The 21,796-nt window shown below is 38.0% G+C and overlaps 1 protein-coding gene across 3 annotated transcripts in view; it reads right to left on the bottom strand.

Annotated features, from left to right (window-relative positions):
- Positions 1-21,796, bottom strand: part of VPS50 (VPS50 subunit of EARP/GARPII complex) — a 135,864-nt gene that overhangs the window by 32,975 nt on the left and 81,093 nt on the right. For all 3 annotated transcript variants that reach the window (XR_003431988.1, XR_003431989.1, XM_027102470.1), the window contains exons 17-20: positions 10,944-11,034; positions 8,083-8,259; positions 5,160-5,278; positions 1,214-1,320 (exon numbers count right to left, since the gene is read on the bottom strand). Coding sequence is in view for 1 of the 3 variants with exons in the window: in XM_027102470.1 (XP_026958271.1) it covers positions 1,214-1,320; positions 5,160-5,278; positions 8,083-8,259; positions 10,944-11,034 (494 nt within the window). In the remaining 2 variants the exon portion in view is untranslated. The remainder of the gene's footprint in view (positions 1-1,213; positions 1,321-5,159; positions 5,279-8,082; positions 8,260-10,943; positions 11,035-21,796) is intronic.

The following is a 21,796-nucleotide window of genomic DNA, read 5'->3' as shown; positions in this document are numbered from 1 at the left end:
AATGAGTAGTCTTCCAAAGTAATATGCTTCCAGCAATTGTAAGACATAAAACAGAGGCTAGATGGCCACCACATATCAGATGCAGTAAAGAAAGAAATGCTCATTCTATGGTAAATTATACCAGATGACCTCTTCAGAATTCTTCTAATTCTGATTCTGTAAATTCTAGAGACTAACTCATGATGCTAGGTTCAGTTAGCATTCTTGGATAAAGAAGGAAAGCTAATTCCCCAGCAATAATCAGCCAAACAATAGCTCTTTAGAATCTGTCATTTTCCTGTGTCATAAAAATACATAATTTTTCTTTTCTGCTCAGTTCATTATTATAATTTTCCACACTATTTTCCCTAAAAGAAAGTGGGACTTCTTTAAAAAGTCTTCTTTATCCTATTCATTAATGAAATTTAGAAATTATCTTCAGGAACACAGACTATTTTATCAGAGCTAAGAGTAATTAAACCAGGCAACAGGAAATTATCATCTCCATAAACAGAAGACAGAGATCTTTACAGAAAATCACTAAGATTCTTGACTGGTATAGATGACTTAATTAACATGAGAAGACATCTCTATAACTTATTTGTCAAATGTACAGACCTATTTGTGAAATACAAAGGTTGAGATAGCATATAAAATTTTGAAATACTGATATTAAAAAATCCATAACATCTTCAAACCTAAATATTTCATACGGCATTTCTTCATGCTATTTGCCTTCTACAAAATCATCAATAAAGGTCTTATCTGTAGTAAGAACATTTCCTATGGTGTGAACATTTAGCTTATAGAACTCTTGTGTCTGAAAATGCCAGAAAACCACTAATCACTCTGCCTATCTGACAAGAAGATTGCAAAGATCAATGAAACAATTAAGTACAAAATATTGTGCAAATATAAAACTGGTATTATCATCATCCTACATGTACCTCTAACTCACAGAGAATTTTTCCACTACATTTCTATTAATTGGAATATTTTAGGAAAAGTGGAAGATACAAATTTTAAGTAGTTAACTAAAAAAGAAAAACTGACATTAGTATTAGTATTATACTATTTGGAACAATTAAGATGAGAAGGCACTGACATATGACCATCTTAAATCATTCACTGTGGTGGGCCCTGGAGTACCCAATGAAAACCCATTTGGTAACAAATGTAGACTAATTTAACTGCTATAATAATGTTTTTTTTTTTTTAAGGTGTAGCTACTTACCAACAAGTCTTATTACATTCAGTGTTGTATTTGTTAAGATGGGTGCATTCACTTTATTTAGACTGTAATCTGATTTCTTCCTGCTTTTTAGAGTCTCTCGAGAAACGCTTAATATGAGAAAACAAAACAGATTTGCAATTAGGGTTGTCAAGTAGTAAATCAATAAGTAACTCAGCTTAGGATCTAATTTGCTAATTAGTTACTGAAAATCACCAATTAGTTACTGAAAATCTTACCACTTATTGGCTGGGGATATAGAGATTATCCTCCTGTCCTTACAGAGCTTACAGTCCAGAGGGGAAGAGAAATCAGTAAACAGAGAAATAAGGTACTATAATGTATTTCTTTGGTTCTCAGACATTAATTAACAACCATTAAAAGAAGCTATGTCACTATATTGTAGCAATGTTTTCTTAGGTCAGTCTCCCAAGGCAATAGAAATAAAAGCGAAAATAAACAGATGGTACCTAATCAAACTTATAAGCTTTTGCACAGTAAAGGAAACCATAAACAAAACGAAAAGACAACCTATAGAATGGGAGAAAATATTTGCAAATGATGTGACTGACAAGGGCTTAATTTCCAAAATATACAAACAGCTCATACAACTCAATAACAAAAAGACAACAACCCAATCAAAAAATGGGCAGAAGACCTAAATAGATACTTCTCCAAAGAAGACATACAGATGGCCAACAGGCACATGAAAAGATGCTCAGCATTGCTAATTATTAGAGAAATGCAAATCAAAACTACAATGAGGTATCAGCTCACACCAGTCAGAATGGCCATCATCAAAAGTCTATAAATAATAAATGCTGGAGAGGGTGTGGAGAAAAGGGAAGCCTCTTGCACCGTTGGTGGGAATGTAAATTGATACAGCCACTATGGAGAGCAGTATGGAGGGTCCTTAAAAAACTAAAACTAGAGTTACCACATGGTCCAGCAATCCCACTACTGGGCATATACCCAGAAAAGCCAAAAGCTCTAATTCAAAAAGATACATGCACCCCAAATGTTAACAGTGGCATTGTTTACAACAGCCAAGACATCGAAGCAACTTAAGTGTCCATCAACAGATGAGTAGATAAAGAAGATGTGGTGTATGTATACAATGGAATATTACTCAGCCATAAAAAAGAATGAAATAATGCCATTTGCAGCAACATGGATGGGCCTAGAGATTATCACACTAAGTGAATTAAGTCAGACAAAGACAAATATTATATGATATCACTTATATGTGGGATCTAAAAAATAGTACAAATGAACTTATTTACAAAACAGAAACAGACTCGCAGACATAGAAAACAAACTTATGGTTACCAAAGGAGAAGTAGGGGGGGATAAGCTGGGAGTGTGGGATTAACAGATGCATAAAAATAGATATAAAATAGATAAACAATAAGCATTTACTGTATAGCATGGGGGACTATATTCAATACCTTATAATAAACTATAATGGAAAAGAATTTTTAAAAAGAATATATATACACATATATGTATAAGCAAATCACTTTGCTGTACACTGAAAACTAACACGATATTGTAAATCAACTATACTTCAATAAAAAACAAATAAATAAAATAATAAACAAAAAAAGAAGTTATGTCACTTAAAAAAATGTTCTAGGAAAATTATACATCAACTGTACCAAGCATCCTGATTTCAGACCTACAAATATGAAAAATACCTTCCTTAGAATCTGGATTAGGCATAAAGTATAATGGTAAAGTCTGGAGTTGGGGGGCAGCACTAGATTCAAAGAAAAAGTAGAAGTTATATGGTAAGTACAGGAAAAAAGGGGACAACATGTAATTAAGATCGGAAGTAAGAGAACAGAGTACGCTTAAAGAAGCGCAAGGAGTTGACAGTGGTAGCCTGGAGAATGAGTGGGCAGAGGGAAATGTGATAAGAAAGGAGGTAAGTAAAGGCCAGATCACTGAAAGGAACTGAACCTCATGATTATAACGAGTATGAACCATATCTTAAATGCAGTGGTGAGCCATTAAACATTTTAACCAGGAAAATAACATGATCAAATTTGTATATAAAAGAAAAATCTAAATTTGTATCCAAGAACAGATCAGAAAGGGTTAAGACTGGAAATGGGAAGCCACGGTAAGGAGGCTGATTCAATAACCTGGCCCAGAGATTTCTGCATGAACTAGGAGGGTAGCAGTGAAATACAAGAAATTTTGATAAATTCAAGAGACACTTAGAAGTTGGAATTGATATAACAGTCGACTGGTTAACTGCAATCAGTAGTTTACATGGTGTATATTTCTTAGGGGTAGGTTAAAGACAGTTTAAGAGGCTGCATAACCCTACAAAGAATGCCAGGACATACACATATAGTGGCAGACGTTTGTTCATTTCAACTTAATTAGACCTTTCCTTTTAGTAAAAACATACTCAAAACATCTAATGAAAAAGTCCAACAAAATAGTTCTATTCAGTTCATAATGGATCATAGATGTAGATAATTAAATACCACATATTTGTGTAAATCAATGGAAACAAATTTCCCCAATTAAAATATCCCCAATTATATGAGTTGTTCACTTTTGAGGTGAGAGATTACATCAATCAGGGTATCAAATCAATCAAGTATTCACTAGGTACTTTGGGGGTAAAGGGTAGGGAAGACTATACTTAAATCTATCATTAAAAATAAAGTATATTTGTGGTCACTCAATATCTGATACTCAGTCATGAAACTACCTCACTCACAAATCAGAATCAGGCCCAATTTAAAGAAGGTGACAAAAATTCTTATACAGTTACCACAGTTTTTGAAGAAGACAGTTTATCATAAAACAAAACTCGAGTACAAAAATAGGAACCTTAATAGAAGGCTCAAAATATCAATGACATTGGGAAGATTTTTCTGTATTTACTAGATTGAGGCAGCAAAGCCACATACAAAACAAATGACTATTTTCCTCCTTGAGAAAAAGGAAATCAATGTGAAACATAAATTGATCTATGTGAAGCATAAACCGCCTCCAAAGGCGGCACTGATTCTATAAATCAAAAGTTTGTTTTTCTGCAAAAACCACTGATCTCTAGATTAAGAGTTCTTGGGTTATGCCCATTATCAAAAAAACTACATTTTTAGCCTTCCAGGAATCATTTTTAAAATACATTAATTTCTCAGGGTATGTGCCCAGTAGTGGGATTGCTGAGAGTCATGTACCACAATGTTCATTGCAGCTCTATTTACAATAGCCAGGACATGGAAGCAACCTAAGTGTCCATCAACAGATGAATGGATAAAGAAGATGTGGCACATATATACAATGGACTATTACTCAGCCATAAAAAGAAATGAAACTGAGGTATCTGTAGTGAGGTGGATGGACCTAGAGACTGTCATACAGATTGAAGTCAGAAAGAGAAAAATAAATACCGTATGCTAACACATATATATGGAACCAAAAAAAAAAAAAAGGGTTCTGAAGAACCTAGGGGCAAGACAGGAATAAAGATGCAGACATAGAGAACAGACTTGAGGACACGGGGAGGGGGAAGGGTAAGCTGGGATGAAGTGAGAGAGTGGCATGGACATATATACACTACCAAATGTAAAATGGATAGCTAGTGGGAAGCAGCCATGTAGCACAGGGAGATCAGCTTGGTGCTTTGTGACCACCCAGAGGGGTTGGTAGGGAGGGTGGGAGGGAAATGCAAGAGGGAGGAGATATGGGGATATATGTATAACTGATTCACTTTGTTATGCAGCAGAAACTAACACACCATTGTAAAGCAATTATACTCCAATAAAGATGTTTAAAAAAAAAAAACAAACAGTAACCTCTGTCACATGACACTATAACCAAAAGAAAAGTTTAATGAGTTTTTTTCCTTAACCTTTCAAGTAAATCCTATATGTTAAACGTGCAACATAAAATGAGAAGTACCATAAATTCCAAGAATAAGTACCTTTTCACAGGAGCATCACCTGTCTGCTCATCAACATAATCTTGTTTTAGTTCCTCAGGAACATCACTGTCACTGTCATACTCCTGATAGGCACTTTTTTCTTGTTCATCAGATTCATACTATAAAGAACACAGTATATTATTCAACAATGGGCACGAAGAACCAACCTTTCTTGGAGTCTTTCAACACAGTAAAAAAGTATCCAATTTTATAAGAAGTACATGACAGATGAAAGTTCTTAATAACTGAGCTTTAATTTTGCCATCAAGAAATCATATTAACTTTCCATTTTCTTCTTTATCATCCTACCTTAACCAGCTCAAAAGAAAATACAAACATTGTATTTCAAATGCTTATAAATGCCCAAAAGAATCTCCATATAAACAAATGAAAACAAACACATACCCTGCTAGACCTTAGAACAGGAAAAGAGTGTTTATTTGATTAAAAAAACTCTTCCTTCAAGTGGTTTCATCCTATTTATTTCCATTTTGCTAGTTCATTATAAAAAGCTTGAGAATACAATTCTGGTACGCTGGAAGTATTAAGTCAGCTTAATTAAACACAACACACATGCTAATATTCTATCTAATTCATTATGATGAGATTTAATTCCAAGGGCAACTTAGAAAATTAGGCTTAGCAGCTATGGACTACTGAGAGCAAGGACAAAAATGGTGGGCTTGCTCTTGAGAGGAAGAGTGCCTTTTCATCATCTTTTTGGCACCATGGCCCAGTGCCGGCAAGGGAGAAGACAGTGGAGTCCATGCACAACAAAGGAAGCAGTGGCAGTACCACCATCATTATTGCTGATTAGTATTATAAACTAATATGATTAAATAATGGCTAACATTTATTGAGTTTCAACCAAGTACTGGGCTAAGTGCTTCCATAAATTGTCTCACTGAATCTTCAAAACAATTCTATGAGGAAGTTTTGTCCCCATATGCCAGTTGAGGAGACCAGTATAATGACAATAAGGGAAGAAGTCAGTCCCCGAATTCAACAACTATTTTTTAAGAGTCTAAAGCATTACGACAGGCTGTTTTAAGATGTGGACCCTGACCCTCAGGACTTATGCTGTACCTGTGAAGATTAGATCACACATTAATAACTACAAACAAACATTACAGACATTCTCCCTCACTTGTACACAATGTGATCCTGGTGGCATTCAGAAAGGTGTTCTACACAAACTAGGGTCAGTTCCACAGTACAACAGATCCTCATTTCCAAGGATTCTTTATTTGCAGATTTCCCTACTTGATACAATTTGTAATCCCAATATCAATACTTCATGACACTCCTTGGTCATTCACGGATATGTGCCATGTGGAGTGGCAAACACTTTTGAGTCACCCTACATACATGTTCCCAGCTAAGAGCAAGCAAGGCGACACTCTACCTTCTTATTTCAGCTCTCCTGCTGTAAGCAAGTGCCCTTTTCAAAGTCTATTTAGTGTCACATTCTTAAAATTTTTGTACATTTTGCTGGTGATTTCACTGTTCAGAATGCCCCCCAATCATAGTACTAAAGTGCTGTCTAGTGTTCCCAAGTGCGAGAAGACTGTAATATGCCTTAAGGTAAAAATACATATGTTAGATAAGCTTCACTCAGGCATGAGTTACAGTGCTGTTGGTCATGTGTTCAATGTTAACAAATCAGCACTACATTAAATTAGGTGTCTTTAAGGAAAAACACACATAAAACAAGGTTGTGTATGGACCAGTTGGTGGAAATGTTGTGACCAGAGGCTTGCAGATACTTAATCCCATATTTTGCTTAAGAACAACGGTTCTGTATTTGTTAATTCAGAGTTCGTGCTTACTTTATTGAACACAACTGCCAGAAATAATGAGAATCAAATGTTATGCGAGATTTAAATTAACAAATCACCAGTGCAGAGGGATATATTATTTCAAAAATATTGGAATGACTTAATTCCTTTCAGTTTAGTCTACTTTATAGAGGCAAAATGTCACAGAGAATCACTAAATTATAATTTTAAATATGGTTCTCTATGGAATAACTTCTACTTCATGATAAAACATGATAGTGGTATATTTTCATGACAATATTTTTAAAATTATATCTGCACTTAATAACAAAAACAAACCAAAATTATGGAGGCAAATTCAACAGATTTTTGTCAAACCCAAACAGTTTTCACTTCAACTTCATCAAATCTAAAATAAAAATTATACCTAGTCCCTCTGGAAATTAAATACTGTAAAAACGCCCTACAGGTAGCTGTGAAGTAAGTATTTCCTCATTGTAAATATGGGGAAACTGAGGGTCAAAAAATCACAATAACTTGCCAAGATCCACACAGCTAATCAATAATAAAGGTAATATTCATTCATCTGCCTGCAAACCTTTCCATTAACTCACACTACTTCTAGTTTATACTGTTTTTTGAGCTGCTCAGAGTGCTGTTAAAACATTGTATTCCTAAATCCTCAAAATATCCCTGCCAGGTAATTAAACAAGACATTACCCTGTTTCAGTTAAGGGGACATGGAACAAAATGACTTCCTTAGTTACCCAACAAGTGGCGTTGAGAAAAAAGTGCAGATGATCTATTCCTTCATACATCTATCCAACAAATCATATAATTATGCAGTGAATAAACTATGCTCCTACTCAATTAGTAACCTGGTAAGAACATAAAGTAATCTAATAGCAACATAAAATAAACATAAAGGCAAAACTTATCATTCAAAAGGACAATGTCAAGAAAGCATACTGGAAAGCCCTTCATTACCTGTACAAGTAGTATTACAGGTGTCTAAGTATATAGGCAGGAAGGTGGGTGGTAAATGTATGACTAAATCTAGTCAATTACCTTGCTCATTGGGTACAACACACTCAATAAGAAAATCCCACTAACGTTCCACAGTATGTTTTAAAAGCACCACATACCCCATTAGAAGCCAGGACATCTTCTGTTTCTTCATCTTTGTGGTCAGCCTGAATTTCAAATGGATTCCCACCACTACAGTACTGCTCAAACAAGGTTACCATTTTTGAGGAAGTTGAGGATGGCTGCTTATTGGGTGAAACTGATGGGGAACGTGACTGTTCCATGAATTTAAATTCCTAGATGTTTAAAAAAAAAAAAAAAAAAGGAGCCAGATCCTTTTTAGCCACAACAATAAAATTCAAGTACATAAACATATTCCATCAATGCAGATGTAGTTAGTATAGAAAACAATCCTATTCTTTAGGTTATTCTTTTTTTTTTAGGTTATTCATTTTTAAATCTTACAAGTTATCTGAAAGCACAAACTTGGACATACATGTTCAAAGGTTTTCCTAAAGACAACTCAGTCGCTGATGTCACTTAAAACAGGGTTATCTGCATCAAGCTGCTTTTGGCTTACTTTATGGAACTGCACAGAAATTTTTTTTAAATAACTTCAATTTGAATGATAATTCTAAAAATTTTTACATAACAGCAAAAGTCCTAGTAGAGTACAGTTTTAATAAAGTCATTCATAAAAACTAATTGTTGTTAACTCAAATAGCTTGCACCATTTGAGATACTCTATGTGAATACATTGAAATCCAAGCATAAAAGATATACTTTCTTTGTTATATTGATGTCTATAAACTTTCATTTATTTTTCTTCATATACCAAGAAGCTGAAAACAAAAATACATGCTGAGGTCAGATGATACATCTTCTAGTCCTAGCTTGACTTTAATCCATTATATTCCATTAACTTCCTACATAATATTGGGAATGTCCCCTGATTCCCTATGCCTACATTTCCTCATCTGTAAAATGAAAGGGTCGATCTAGATCAAAGAATCACAAATACCAAAACTAGAGAGTTATAGCACCCAGTCCAAATCACACACTTCTCAGATGAGGAAACTGAGGCAGTCCAGAGGGATTCAGGTCCAAGTTCAAGATTATACAGCTAATTAGAGGAAGAGATGGAATAATGGCTAAAGTTCTTTCGAATTACAAAACTCTTGATTTAATCATTTTTAACAAAAATTTAGTACACATTCTTCTTATACTTTTTAATCATTTTAATATTATTCCCCAATTTAAAATTTTTCACATTCAGAGATAATCCTCTTTAAAATTACATTGGTTTACTAAGTTTCAAATGATGTGTTTAGTTTCTTTTTAAATTGCAGCTACACATTAAATCAGATCCACAATAATGCTTAAAAATCAGGCCATTACGGGCTTCCCTGGTGGCGCAGTGGTTGAGAGTCCTCCTGCTGATGCAGGGGACACGGGTTTGTGCCCCGGTCTGGGAAGATCCCACATGCCACGGAGCGGCTGGGCCCGTGAGCCATGGCCGCTGAGCCTGCGCGTCTGGAGCCTGTGCTCCGCAACGGGAGAGGCCACAACAGTGAGAGGCCCACGTACCGCAAAAAAAAAAAAAAAAAAAAATCAGGCCATTATTTAAAAAATTCTAAACAAGGGGTGACTATAAATTAATAAGACAAAAAATTTTTAAATAGCTTTCAATGTAATTACTTTTTTCCCCCATTGTGGTTACAACATGAGATCTACCATTAAAAAAACTTCAAGTGCACAGTATAGTATTGTTAACTACAAGCAAAATGTTGTATCATAGATCTCTAGAACTTACTCATCTTACATAACTGAAACTTCAAGGTAACCACTTTAAAGGATATAATGCTCACTTGGATGGAAATGTTTCAACGTACCTTGTAAAAAAGTTGTTTTCTAATTACAGCAAGTTTATATACACATGTACCCCCCCCACACACACACAAATTGATGGTTAACTACAAATTCAAATAAAAGTATTTAAATAGAGATTCTAAAATCAATGCTGGAATTCTAAATAATGTTAAGGAATCATCTTAATTTAATAACTCTAAATAATGTTAATATTAATGTTAACTTGATTGTCTTTAAGCATTTATTAATCAACATGTTTCAGTGTATTTAATATTTCCACATTAGGAAAGCAATATGATAAACCTGGATGAGAAGTAAGCTATTATACAATATGAGCATAAACACTGTCCCTTTAAAAAAACTTTTAATCATGTATTCTTTACATTTATCCAGGAATAAGAAAATTCTTTCTAGAAAGCCATTTCTTCTAAAGGCAAAAACTACACACTCGACTTTCTAAACAGGGATCTAAATTTACATACTGTATTCTGATATTTGATATTTGTCAGATAGGACATGGTCTACCACACAAGAAATATTTATCTATAATATGTTTCAACCAAGAGAAAAAAAAATAAGGATATTTTCACATATTACATTCTAGGATTCAAGGAATCAATTAACTAACAAAACTTAGTTATGTTTTCTTTAATAAGTGCCTCTTTTATCTCTGAGGCATTTTCTCATTACAGACAAATTTATGAGTTGCAGCATAAATTCAGAACCTATTAGACCCTTTAAGAAATGACAAACATTCTGCAAATATAAGCATTTTCATTAAAGGCCATCAAAATATAACTGATTTTTCTGCAAAATTTAAATGAAGCAGTAGACCCTCTTCTGAAATCTAAAGAAAACAAATTATTTTAATTGTGACTCTTTTCAGGCAAAGGAGTTTTACTCAAGTGTATAAAATGAATTTGTAAAAAGAGACAGATTTTGACATCCATTAAAGTATCACCTTGTAAAAGAGGCTTATTATTAATCACTTTTAAGGAAAAAAGGAAAGGCACTATTTCTTAATTTAATTATTTTATAAATGTTTCCATATATATGGTTTGCTTTTAAAGATGACTACATAAAAGACTGATTTATTTGCTCTTAAACTTACGTGAAGCTGCAAGATGCTGAAATTTGACTTAACAGGACAAAGTTCCCAGGTCTCATTTTCTAGAAACATTCTCAGTTCATCAAGCCGTGTTCTTAAAAAAAGAAAATGAATACTCCAAAAAATAAGAAAAGTCCACTGCACACAAGAATATAACAAAAACTATTATAGAGTTATCATCATGATCATAATCAACTTTGAAAACCCATTCAGACCAACACAGTAAACACTTTTACATACTTGTTAATATCTTACCATCTGTAAGAGAAAACCCACAAATATTTACTAAACTCAGAATATTTTTACTATATTGCAAAAATAATGAATGCATAGGAAATGATATTTTTCTTAAGGGACTAAACTAAAAGCTACTCACCAACTCATGTACTTAAGACATCCTTAGCTATTAGTGCCAAAAAAACCAAGAAATAATTTATAGGGTTTATAAAACCACAAATGCTAATACATGTTTTATGCTAAAAAGCATAGATCTTAATCATTCTTACTAAGCCAAAAGATCAAGTTGATTATCACTATCTAAATATATTTTAGCTCAGGGCCTATCTCCACACAGCATTTACCAATTAAATTAGCAAGTATGGCACTTAAATTAGCAAGTAGTCACATGTCATACTGATTTCTTCTTTCTTTAATGCTATTGCTCTTACTGTCTCTCCTGAGTAATCAGTACATTATAGGAGCAATTCCAGAAAAACAAATACTTCCTTCCTGTTAACCCAGAAAACAAAGGGCCAGGGTCTGCCCTATTCTTCCTTCTTCCTGCAACAAGCCTCATTGTTGTTTCCAAAATCAAGCTAAAAACAAAATCTAGATTTTTTTAAATCCACAGGTTCTAAAGTAAAGAGGGAATAAACAGTAAAATCTGTGAAAAGCAGAAATTGCTCCAAATATTAGAGTTAACAGACAAGGACTTTAAGATAACTACTATAAATAAGTTAAATAAAATAGAGAAAAAGATGCACAAAATGGACAGAAATGAAAATTTTAAAGCATTGTAATAATAAAAACAATCAAACAAATGTTCTATAACCAAAAAAATACAATGCCTCAAATTAAAAACTGATTAAGTCAAACAGCAGAAGACAGGAATAATGAACTCGAAGACAGTGCAACAGAAAATATCCAAACTGAAGCACAAATGGAAAAAGAAAAATGGAAGAAAGAGAAAAGATCGTAAGAGATACGTGAGACACATTCAAAACATCTAGTATGCATGCAACTGTATGGAGAGGAGAGACAGAGAGAGAAAGAGCAAAAGCAATATTTGAAGATGTAGGTAATGACTGAGAATTTGGCAAAAGTGATTGTCTCCATACCTACCACCATATACAAAAATTAACTAAAATGAATCACAGATCTAATGTAAGAACTAAAACTATAAAGTTTACAACTCTTAGAATTCTACAATAAAAAGATAAATAACCCAATTTTTAAATGGGCAAAGGCTCTGAACAGACATTTTTGCAAAGAAGATATATAAATGATCAGTAAGCACATAAAAAGATGCTGAACATCATCACTCATCAGGGAAATATAAATCCAAACCATAATGAGGTACCACTTCACAACCACCAGGATAGCTATAATCAAAGAGACAGTAACAGGTACGAGCAAGGATTTGGAGAAATTAGAACTCTTATATAGTGCTGGTGGAAACATAAAATGGTGCAGCCCCTTTGGGAAACTTTGGTAGTTCCTCAAAATATTAAACATAGAATTACCATATTACCCACCAATTTCACTCTGTATTGGTTTCCTGTGGCAGCTATAACAAATTAACAAAAACTGGGTGACTTATAACAACAAAAATTATAATCTCACAATTCTGGAGCCCAGAAGTCTGAAATCACAAGGTTGAAATCAAGCTGTCAACAGGGATACACTCTCTCCAGAAACTCTAGAAGAGAATCTGTTCCTTTCCTCTTCCAATTTACGGTGGTTGCTGCCATTCCTTGGCTAGTGGCCACAGCACTCCAATCTCTGCCTGTCTTCACATAACTTTCTCCTGCATATGTGTATGTCTTTTCCTCTGTGTCTGTATCAAGTCCCCTTCTGTCTCCCTTTAACTGTGATTGCATTTAGGGCCCATCCAGATAATCCAAGATAACCTCCTCATCACAAGACCATTAATTTAGTCACATCTACAAAACACTTTTTCCAAATAAAGTAACATTTACAGTTTCCAGGTATTAGGACCTGACTTTTTTTGTGGGGGTGGGGAGTGGGGAGGAGGGGAACGGGGAAATGACCTGTCAGACTACCAAACACTCCCAGGTACATACCCAAAGAACTGATAATATATGTCTATGCAAAAACTTATACACAAGGGGGCAGAGTCAAGATGGCAGACTAGGAGGACACGGATTCATGTGTCCGCACAACTAGGGCATCTACCAGGCACCGGTGAGGGACCACAGACACCTAAGGGGATGGGAGGAACCCACAGCAACCGGGTAGGCCATGGGGCATGGGGGGGTGAGGGGGAGGGGAAGCAGAGGTGGGACAGGACTGGCACCCCTGAAGAGCAGCTGAAGGAGAGGAAGGGATCTCACACCCGAAGGGGGAAATTGGGGGACCACCAGGAAGACAAAGGAGCAAAAGGGAGCGTGGCCAGGTCTCCCCTGCCCACTTGCGCCCCCAGGAGCCTGCTGAGATCCTGGGCCTGATCCTCTGCCCACCGAGGCCCCCTCCAGCCACATGGGTCCTGAGGGAGTGGGAGGGAGGGAACGGGGAGCAAAAGTAAAGGCCAGACCTCTAGGACTGGCACCCCTGAGGTGAGGGGAGGAGTTCCTACACCCAGCGGGACACACCCATGGTTAGGGGTCCAGCGGGGACTGGGGAGACCCTGGGGGAGATGGGGAGTGGGGGCATGGAGGAATGGAAGGGAACGGGGCCAGAGCTTTCCCTGTCCACTTAGGCACTGGGAAGCCTGTTGGGCTCCCGGGCCTAATCCTGTGCCCTTGGAGTCTCCCCCCTGCCATGCAGAGCCCAAGCCCCGCCCCTACACCCACACCCAGGGCCCTACCTCTATACTCGGAGACCCCCTCTGAGACCCCCTCCGATGTGCTGGGCCTAAACCCCACCCACACACCCTCACCCAGGGCCTTACCTCCAAACTCAGAACTCCACACTGCAGAGGCCCTCCTTTCCACATGCTGCCTCTCCCCTTCCCTGCAGGTCCTAAGCAGAGGCCCTGCCCTACACTCAAACATCAACCCCCCCCACCTGCCTAGGTCTCACCCCACTGTAAACCCCACCCCTGCCTGAGAGCTCCCCCCCCACCCAGGGTTTTTTTTTTTTTTTCCTCTTTTAGATTGGGGTCCTGTTTTACCTTGTTGATTCATTGTTCTTGATTCATTTATATTTTTATTATTCCTAATAAATCTTTTCTTTTTCTAATTTTACTTTATTCTTTATACTTTGTTATTGTTCTCTCCATTTGGCTTGTTCCCCCTGCACGGCCCCCCCTCCTTTTTTTCTATTTTCTGTTGTCGTTTTATTTTACATTACTACAGTTGTTCCAATTATATTTTTACTTTTCATAATATATTTTTTATTTTTCTAATTTTATTTTGTTTTTTATTCTTTGATATTGTACTGCTCCTTTTTTTTTTCTTTTTTTTGCCGCACCATGTGGCTTGCAGGATCTTGGCTCCCAGGCCGGAGGTCAGCCCAAGCTCCTATGGTGGGAGCTCTGAGTCCAAACCACTGGACTAATAGAGAACCTCAGACCCCAGGGAACATTAATCAGAGTGAGGCCTCCTGGAGGTCCTAATCTCAGCACAAAGACCCAGCTCTATCCAACTGCCTGCAAACTCCAGTGCTGGACGTCTCAGGCCAAACAATCAGTAAGACAGGAATACAGCCCCACCCATAAAAAAAAAAAAAAGGAAATGACAAAAAAATACGTTACAGACAAAGGAGCAAGGTAAAAACCTACAAGACCAAATAAATGAAAATGAAATAGGCAACCTCCCTGAAAAAGAATTCAGAGTAATGATAAAGATAATCCAAAGTCTCGGAAACACAATTGAGAAAATACAAGAAACATTTAACAAGGATCTAGAAGAACTAAGCAAACAAACAGTGATGAACAACACAATAACTTAACTTAAAAATACTCTAGAAGGAATCAATAGCAGAATAACTGAGGGAGATGAACAGATAAGTGAGCTGGAATATAAAATAGTGGAAATAACAAACAGGGAACAGAATAAAGAAAACAGAATGAAAAGAATTGAGGACAGTCTCAGAGACCTCTGGGACAACGTTAAACGCACCAATATTCGAATTATAGGGGGCCCAGAAGAAGAAGACAAAAAGAAAGTGTCTGAGGGGTTCCCTGGTGGCACAGTGGTTGAGAGTCCGCCTGCCGATGCAGGGGACACAGGTTCATGCCCCGGTTCGGGAAGATCCCACATGCCACGGAGCGGCTAGGCCCGTGAGCCATGGCCACTGAGCCTGCATGTCCGGAGCCTGTGCTCCGCAACGGGAGAGGCCACAACAGTGAGAGGCCCGCATACTACAAAAAAAAAAAAAAGGTGGGGGGGTCTGAGAAAATATTTAAAGAGATTATAGTTGAAAACTTCCATATCATGGGAAAGGAAACAAGTCAGTCAAGTCCAGGAAGCACAGAGTCCCATAGAGGATACACACAAAGAGAAACACACTGAGACACATTAACTCAAACTATCAAAAATTAAACAAAGAAAAAATATTAAAAGCAGTAAGCGAAAAGCAACAAATAACATACAAGGTTAACAGCTGATCTTTCAGCAGAAACTCTGCAAGCCAGAAGGGAGTGGCAGGACACATTTAAAGTGATGAAACGGAAAAACCTACAACCAAGATTACTCTACACAGCAAGGATCTCATTCAAATTTGATGGAGAAATTAAAACCTTTACAGACAAGCAAAAGTTAAGAGAATTCAGCACCACCAAACCAGCTTCACAACAAATGCTAAAGGAACTTCTCTAGGTAGGAAACACAAGAGAAGGAAAAGACCTACAAAAACAAAACAATTAAGAAAATGGTAATAGGAACATATATATCAATAATTACCTTAAATGTAAATGCATTACATACTCCAAAAAGGGCTTCCCTGGTGGCGCAGTGGTTAGGAATCTGCCTGCCAATGCACGGGACACAGGTTCAAGCCCTCGTCCAGAAACATCCTACATGCCGCGAAGCAAATAAGCCCATGTGCCACAACTACTGAGCCTGTGCTCTAGAGCTCGCGAGCCACAACTACTGAGTTCGCGTGCCACAACAACTGAAGCCCGCATGCCTAGAGCCCATGCTCCACAAAAAGAGAAACCACAACAAGAAGCCCGTGCACCACAATGAAAACCCAATGCAGCCAAAAATATATAAATAAAATAACTAAATTTATGAAAATAAATAAATAAATAAAATCCTCCAACCAAAAGATAAAGACTGGTTAAACGGATACAAAAACAAGACCCATATATATACTGTCTACAAGAAACCCACTTCAGACCTAGGGACACATACTGACTTCAAGTGAGGGGATGGGAAAAGATATTCCTTGCAAATGGAAATCAAAAGAAAGCTGGAGTAGCAATTCTCATATCAGACAAAATAGACTTTAAAACAAAGACTATTACAAGAGACAAAGAAGGACACTACATAATGATCAAGGGATCAATCCAAGAAGAAGATATAACTGTAAATATTTATGCACCCAACATAGGAGCACCTCAGTACATAAGGCAAATGCTAACAGCCATAAAAGGGGAAATCGACAGTAACATAATCAGAGTAGGGTACTTTAACACCCCACTTTCACCAATGCACAGATCATCCAAAATGAAAATAAATAAGGAAACACAAGCTTTAAATGACACATTAAACAAGATGGACTTAACTGATACTTATAGGACGTTCCATCCAAAAACAACAGAATACACTTTCTCCTCAAGTGCTCATGGAACATTCTCCAGGATAGACCATATCTTGGGTCACAAATCAAGCCTTGGTAAATTTAAGAAAACTGAAATAATATCAAGTATCTTTTCTGGCCACTACGCTATGACACTTGATATCAATTACAGGAAAAAATCTGTAAAAAATACAAACACATGGAGGCTAAAAAACATGCTACTAAATAAACAAGAGATCACTGAAGAAATCAAAGAGGAAATCAAAAATACCTCAAAACAAATGGCAATGAAAACAAGACAATGCAAAACCTATGGGATGCGGCAAAAGCAGTTCTAAGAGGGAAGTTTATAGCAATACAAGCCTACCTCAAGAAACAAGAAAAATGTCAAATAAACAACCTAACCTAAAAACTAAAGAAATTAGAGAAAGAACAAGAAAAACCCCAAAGTTAGCAGAAGGAAAGAAATCATAAAGATCAAATCAGAAATAAATGAAAAAGAAATGAAGGAAACAATAGCAAGGATCAATAAAACTAAAAGCTGGTTCTTTGAGAAGGTAAACAAAACTGAAAAACCATAAGCCAGACTCACCAGGAAAAAAAGGGAGAAGACTCAAATCAACCGAATTAGAAATGAAAAAGGAGAAGTAACACCTGACACTGCAGAAATAAAAATCATGAGAGATTACTACAAGCATCTATATGCCAATAAAATGGACAACCTAGAAGAAATGGACAAATTCTTAGAAAAGCACAACCTTCTGAACCTGAACCAGGAAGAAATACAAAATATAAACAGACCAATCACAAGCACTGAAATTGAGACTGTGATTAAAAATCTTCCAACAAACAAAAGCCCAGGACCAGATGGCTTCACAGGCAAATTCTATCAAGCATTTAGAAAAGAGCTAACACCTATCCTTCTCAAACTCTTCCAAAATAGAGCAGAGGGAGGAACACTCCCAAACTCATTCTACTAGGCCACCATCACTCTGATATGAAAACCAGAAAAAGATGTCACGCAAAAAGAAAACTACAGGCCAATATCACTGATGAACATAGATGCAAAAATCCTCAACAAAATACTAGCGAACAGAATCCAACAGCACATTAAAAGGATCATACACCATTGAGGAGGAGAAGATGGCGGAAGAGTAAGACGCGGAGATCACCTTCCTCCCCACAGATACATCAGAAATACATCTACACGTGGAACAACTCCTACAGAACACCTACTGAACGCTGGCAGAAGATCTCACACCTCCCAAAAGTCAAGACACCTCCCACGTACCTGGGTAGGGCAAAAGAAAAAAGAATAAACAGAGACAAAAGAATAGGGATGGGACCTGCACCAGTGGGAGGGAGCTGTGAAGGAGGAAAGGTTTCCACACACTAGGAAGCACCTTCGTGGGCGGAGACTGCAAGTGGCGGCGGGGGGAGAACTTTGGGGCCGCGGAGGAGAGCGCAGCAACAGGGGTGCGGAGGGCAAAGCGGGTAGATTCCCGCACAGAGGCTCGGTGCCGACCAGCACTCCCCAACCCGAGAGGCTTGTCTGCTCACCCGCCGGGGTGGGCGGGGCTGCGAGCTCGGGCTTGGGCTTTGGTCAGAGCTCAGGGAGAGGACTGGGGTTGGCAGCGTGAACACAGCCTGAAGGGGCTAGTGCGCCACGGCTAGCCGGGAGGGAGTCCGGGAAAAGGTCTGGAGCTGCCAAAGAGGCAAGAGACTTTTTCTTCCCTCTGTTTCCTGGTGCGCGAGGGGAGGGGATTAAGAGCTCTGCTTAAAGGAGCTCCAGAGACGGGCGCGAGCCGCGGCTAAAAGCGTGGACCCCAGAGACGGGCAGGAGACGCTAAGGCTGCTGCTGCTGCCGCCAAGAAGCCTGTGTGCGAGCACAGGTCACTCTCCACACCTCCTTTCCGGACAGCCTGTGCAGCCCGCCACTGCCGGGTTCCCGGGATCCAGGGACAACTTCCCCGAGAGAACGCACAACGAGCCTCAGGCTGGTGCAACATCACGCCAGCGGCTGCCACCGCAAGGTCGCCCCACACTCCATGCCCCTCCCTCCCGCCAGCCTGAATGAGCCAGAGCCCCCGAATCAACGGCTCCTTTAACTCCATCCTGTCTGAGCGAAAAGCGGCTCCTTTAACTCCATCCTGTCTGAGCGAAAAGCGCCGTCTGGCGACCTACACTCAGAGGCGGGGCCAAATCCAAAGCTGAGCCCCTGGGAGCTGTGAGAACAAAGAAGGGAAAGGGAAATCTCTCCCAGCAGCCTCAGAAGCTGTGGATTAAAGCTCCACAATCAACTAGATGTACCCTGCAACTGTGGAATACATAATAGACAACGAATCATCCCAAATTGAGAAGGTGGACTTTGAAAGCAAGATTTATGATTTTCCCCCTTTTTCCTCTTTTTGTGAGTGTGTATGCTTCTGTGTGAGATTTTGTCTGTATAGCTTTGCTTCCACCATTTGTCCTAAGGTTCTATCTGTCCGTTTTTTAAATTTTTTTCTTAATAATTATTTTTTAATTAATAACTTTATTATATTTTGCTCTATTTTATCTTCTTTCTGTTTTCCTTCCTTCCCTCCTTCCTTCCTTCCTTCCCTCCTCCCACCGTCCCTCCCTCCCTCCCTCCCTTTCTTTCCTTCTTTCCTTTCTTGCTTCCTTCCTTCCTTCCTTTCTTTCTTTCTTCCTACTTCTACTAATTTTCTCTCTACTTTTTCTCCCTTTTATTCTGAGCTGTGTGGATGAAAGGCTCTTGGTGCTGCAGCCAGGAGTCAGTGCTGTGCCTCTGCGGTGGGAGAGCCAACTTCACAACACAGGTCAACAACAGACCTCCCAGCTCCACATAATATCAAATGGCGAAAATCTCCCAGAGATCTCCATCTCAATGCCAGCACCCAGCTTCACTCAACGACCAGCAAGCTACAGTGCTGGACACCCTATGTCAAACAACAAAACAGGAACACAACCCCACCCATTAGCAGAGAGGCTGTCTAAAATCATAATAAGTCCACAGACACCCCAAAACACACCACCAGACGTGGACCTGCTCACCAGAGAGACAAGAACCAGCCTCATCCACCAGAACACAGGAACTACTCCCCTCCACCAGGAAGCCTACACAACCCACTGAACCAACCTTAGCCACTGGGGACAGACACCAAAAACAACAGGAACTACAAACCTGCAGCCTGCAAAAAGGAGACCCCAAACACAGTAAGATAAGCAAAATGAGAAGACAGAAAAACACACAGCAGATGAAGGAGCAAGATAAAAACCCACCAGACCTAACAAATGAAGAGGAAATAGGCAGTCTACCTGAAAAAGAATTCAGAATAATGATAGTAAAGGTGATCCAAAATCTTCGAAATAGAATAGACAAAATGCAAGAAACATTTAACAGGACCTAGAAGAACTAAAGATGAAACAAACAATGATGAACAACACAATAATGAAATAGAAAATACTCTAGATGGGATCAATAGCAGAATAACTGAGACAGAAGAACGGATAAGTGACCTGGAAGATAAAATAGTGGAAATAACTACTGCACAGCAGAATAAAGAAAAAAGAATGAAAAGAACTGAGGACAGTCTCAGAGACCTCTGGGACAACATTAAACGCACCAACATTCGAATTATAGGGCTTCCAGAATTAGAAGAGAAAAAGAAAGGGACTGAGAAAACTTTGGAGGGATTATAGTTGAAAACTTCCCTAATATGGGAAAGGAAATAGTTAATCAAGTCCAGGAAGCACACAGAGTCCCATACAGGATAAATCCAAGGAGAAATACGCCAAGACACATATTAATCAAACTGTCAAAAATTAAATACAAAGAAAGCATATTAAAAGCAGCAAGGGAAAAACAACAAATAACACACAAGGGAATCCCCATAAGGTTAAGAGCTGATCTTTCAGCACAAACTCTGCAAGCCAGAAGGGAGTGGCAGAACATATTTAAAGTGATGAAGGAGAAAAACCTGCAACCAAGATTACTCTACCCAGCAAGGATCTCATTCAGATTTGATGGAGAAATTACAACCTTTACAGACAAGCAAAAGTTGAGAGACTTCAGCACCACCAAACCAGCTTTACAACAAATGCTAAAGGAACTTCTCTAGGCAAGAAACACAAGAGAAGGAAAAGACCTACAATAACGAACCCAAAGCAATTTAGAAAATGGGAATAGGAACATACATATTGATAATTACCTTAAATGTAAATGGACTAAATGCTCCCACCAAAAGACATAGATTGGCTGAGTGGACACAAAAACAAGAGCCATATATATGCTGCCTACAAGAGACCCACTTCAGACTTAGAGACACATACAGACTGAAAGTAAGGGGATGGAAAAAGATATTCCATGCAAATGGAAACCAAAAGAAAGCTGGACTAGCAATTCTCATATCAGACAAAATAGACTTTAAAATAAAGACTATTACAAGTGACAAAGAAGGACACTACATAATGATCAAGGGATGGATCCAAGAAGAAAATATAACAATTGTAAATATTTATCCACCCAACAAAGGAGCACCTCAATACATAAGGCAAATACTAACAGCCATAAAAGGGGAAATCGACAGTAACACATTCATAGTAGGGAACTTTAACACCCCACTTTCACCAATGGACAGATCATCCAAAATGAAAATAAATAAGGAAACAGAAGGTTTCAATGATACATTAAACAAGATGGACTTAATTGATATTTATAGGACACTCCAGCCAAAAACAACAAAATACACATTTTTCTCAAGTGCTCATGGAACATTCGCCAGGATAGATCATATCTTGGGTCACAAATCAAGTCTTGGTAAATTTAGAGAAAATTGAAATTTTATCAAGTATCTTTTCTGACCACAACACGACGAGACTAGATATCAATTACAGAAAAAGATCTGTAAAAAATACAAACACATGGAGGC

This window comes from Aethalodelphis obliquidens, unplaced genomic scaffold (assembly GCF_003676395.1).
Source record: "Aethalodelphis obliquidens isolate GAN/ISIS:26980383/991018 unplaced genomic scaffold, ASM367639v1 scaffold5, whole genome shotgun sequence".
NCBI classification, from domain to species: domain Eukaryota; kingdom Metazoa; phylum Chordata; class Mammalia; order Artiodactyla; family Delphinidae; genus Aethalodelphis; species Aethalodelphis obliquidens.
This window is presented reverse-complemented; position numbering and strand designations above follow the sequence as displayed.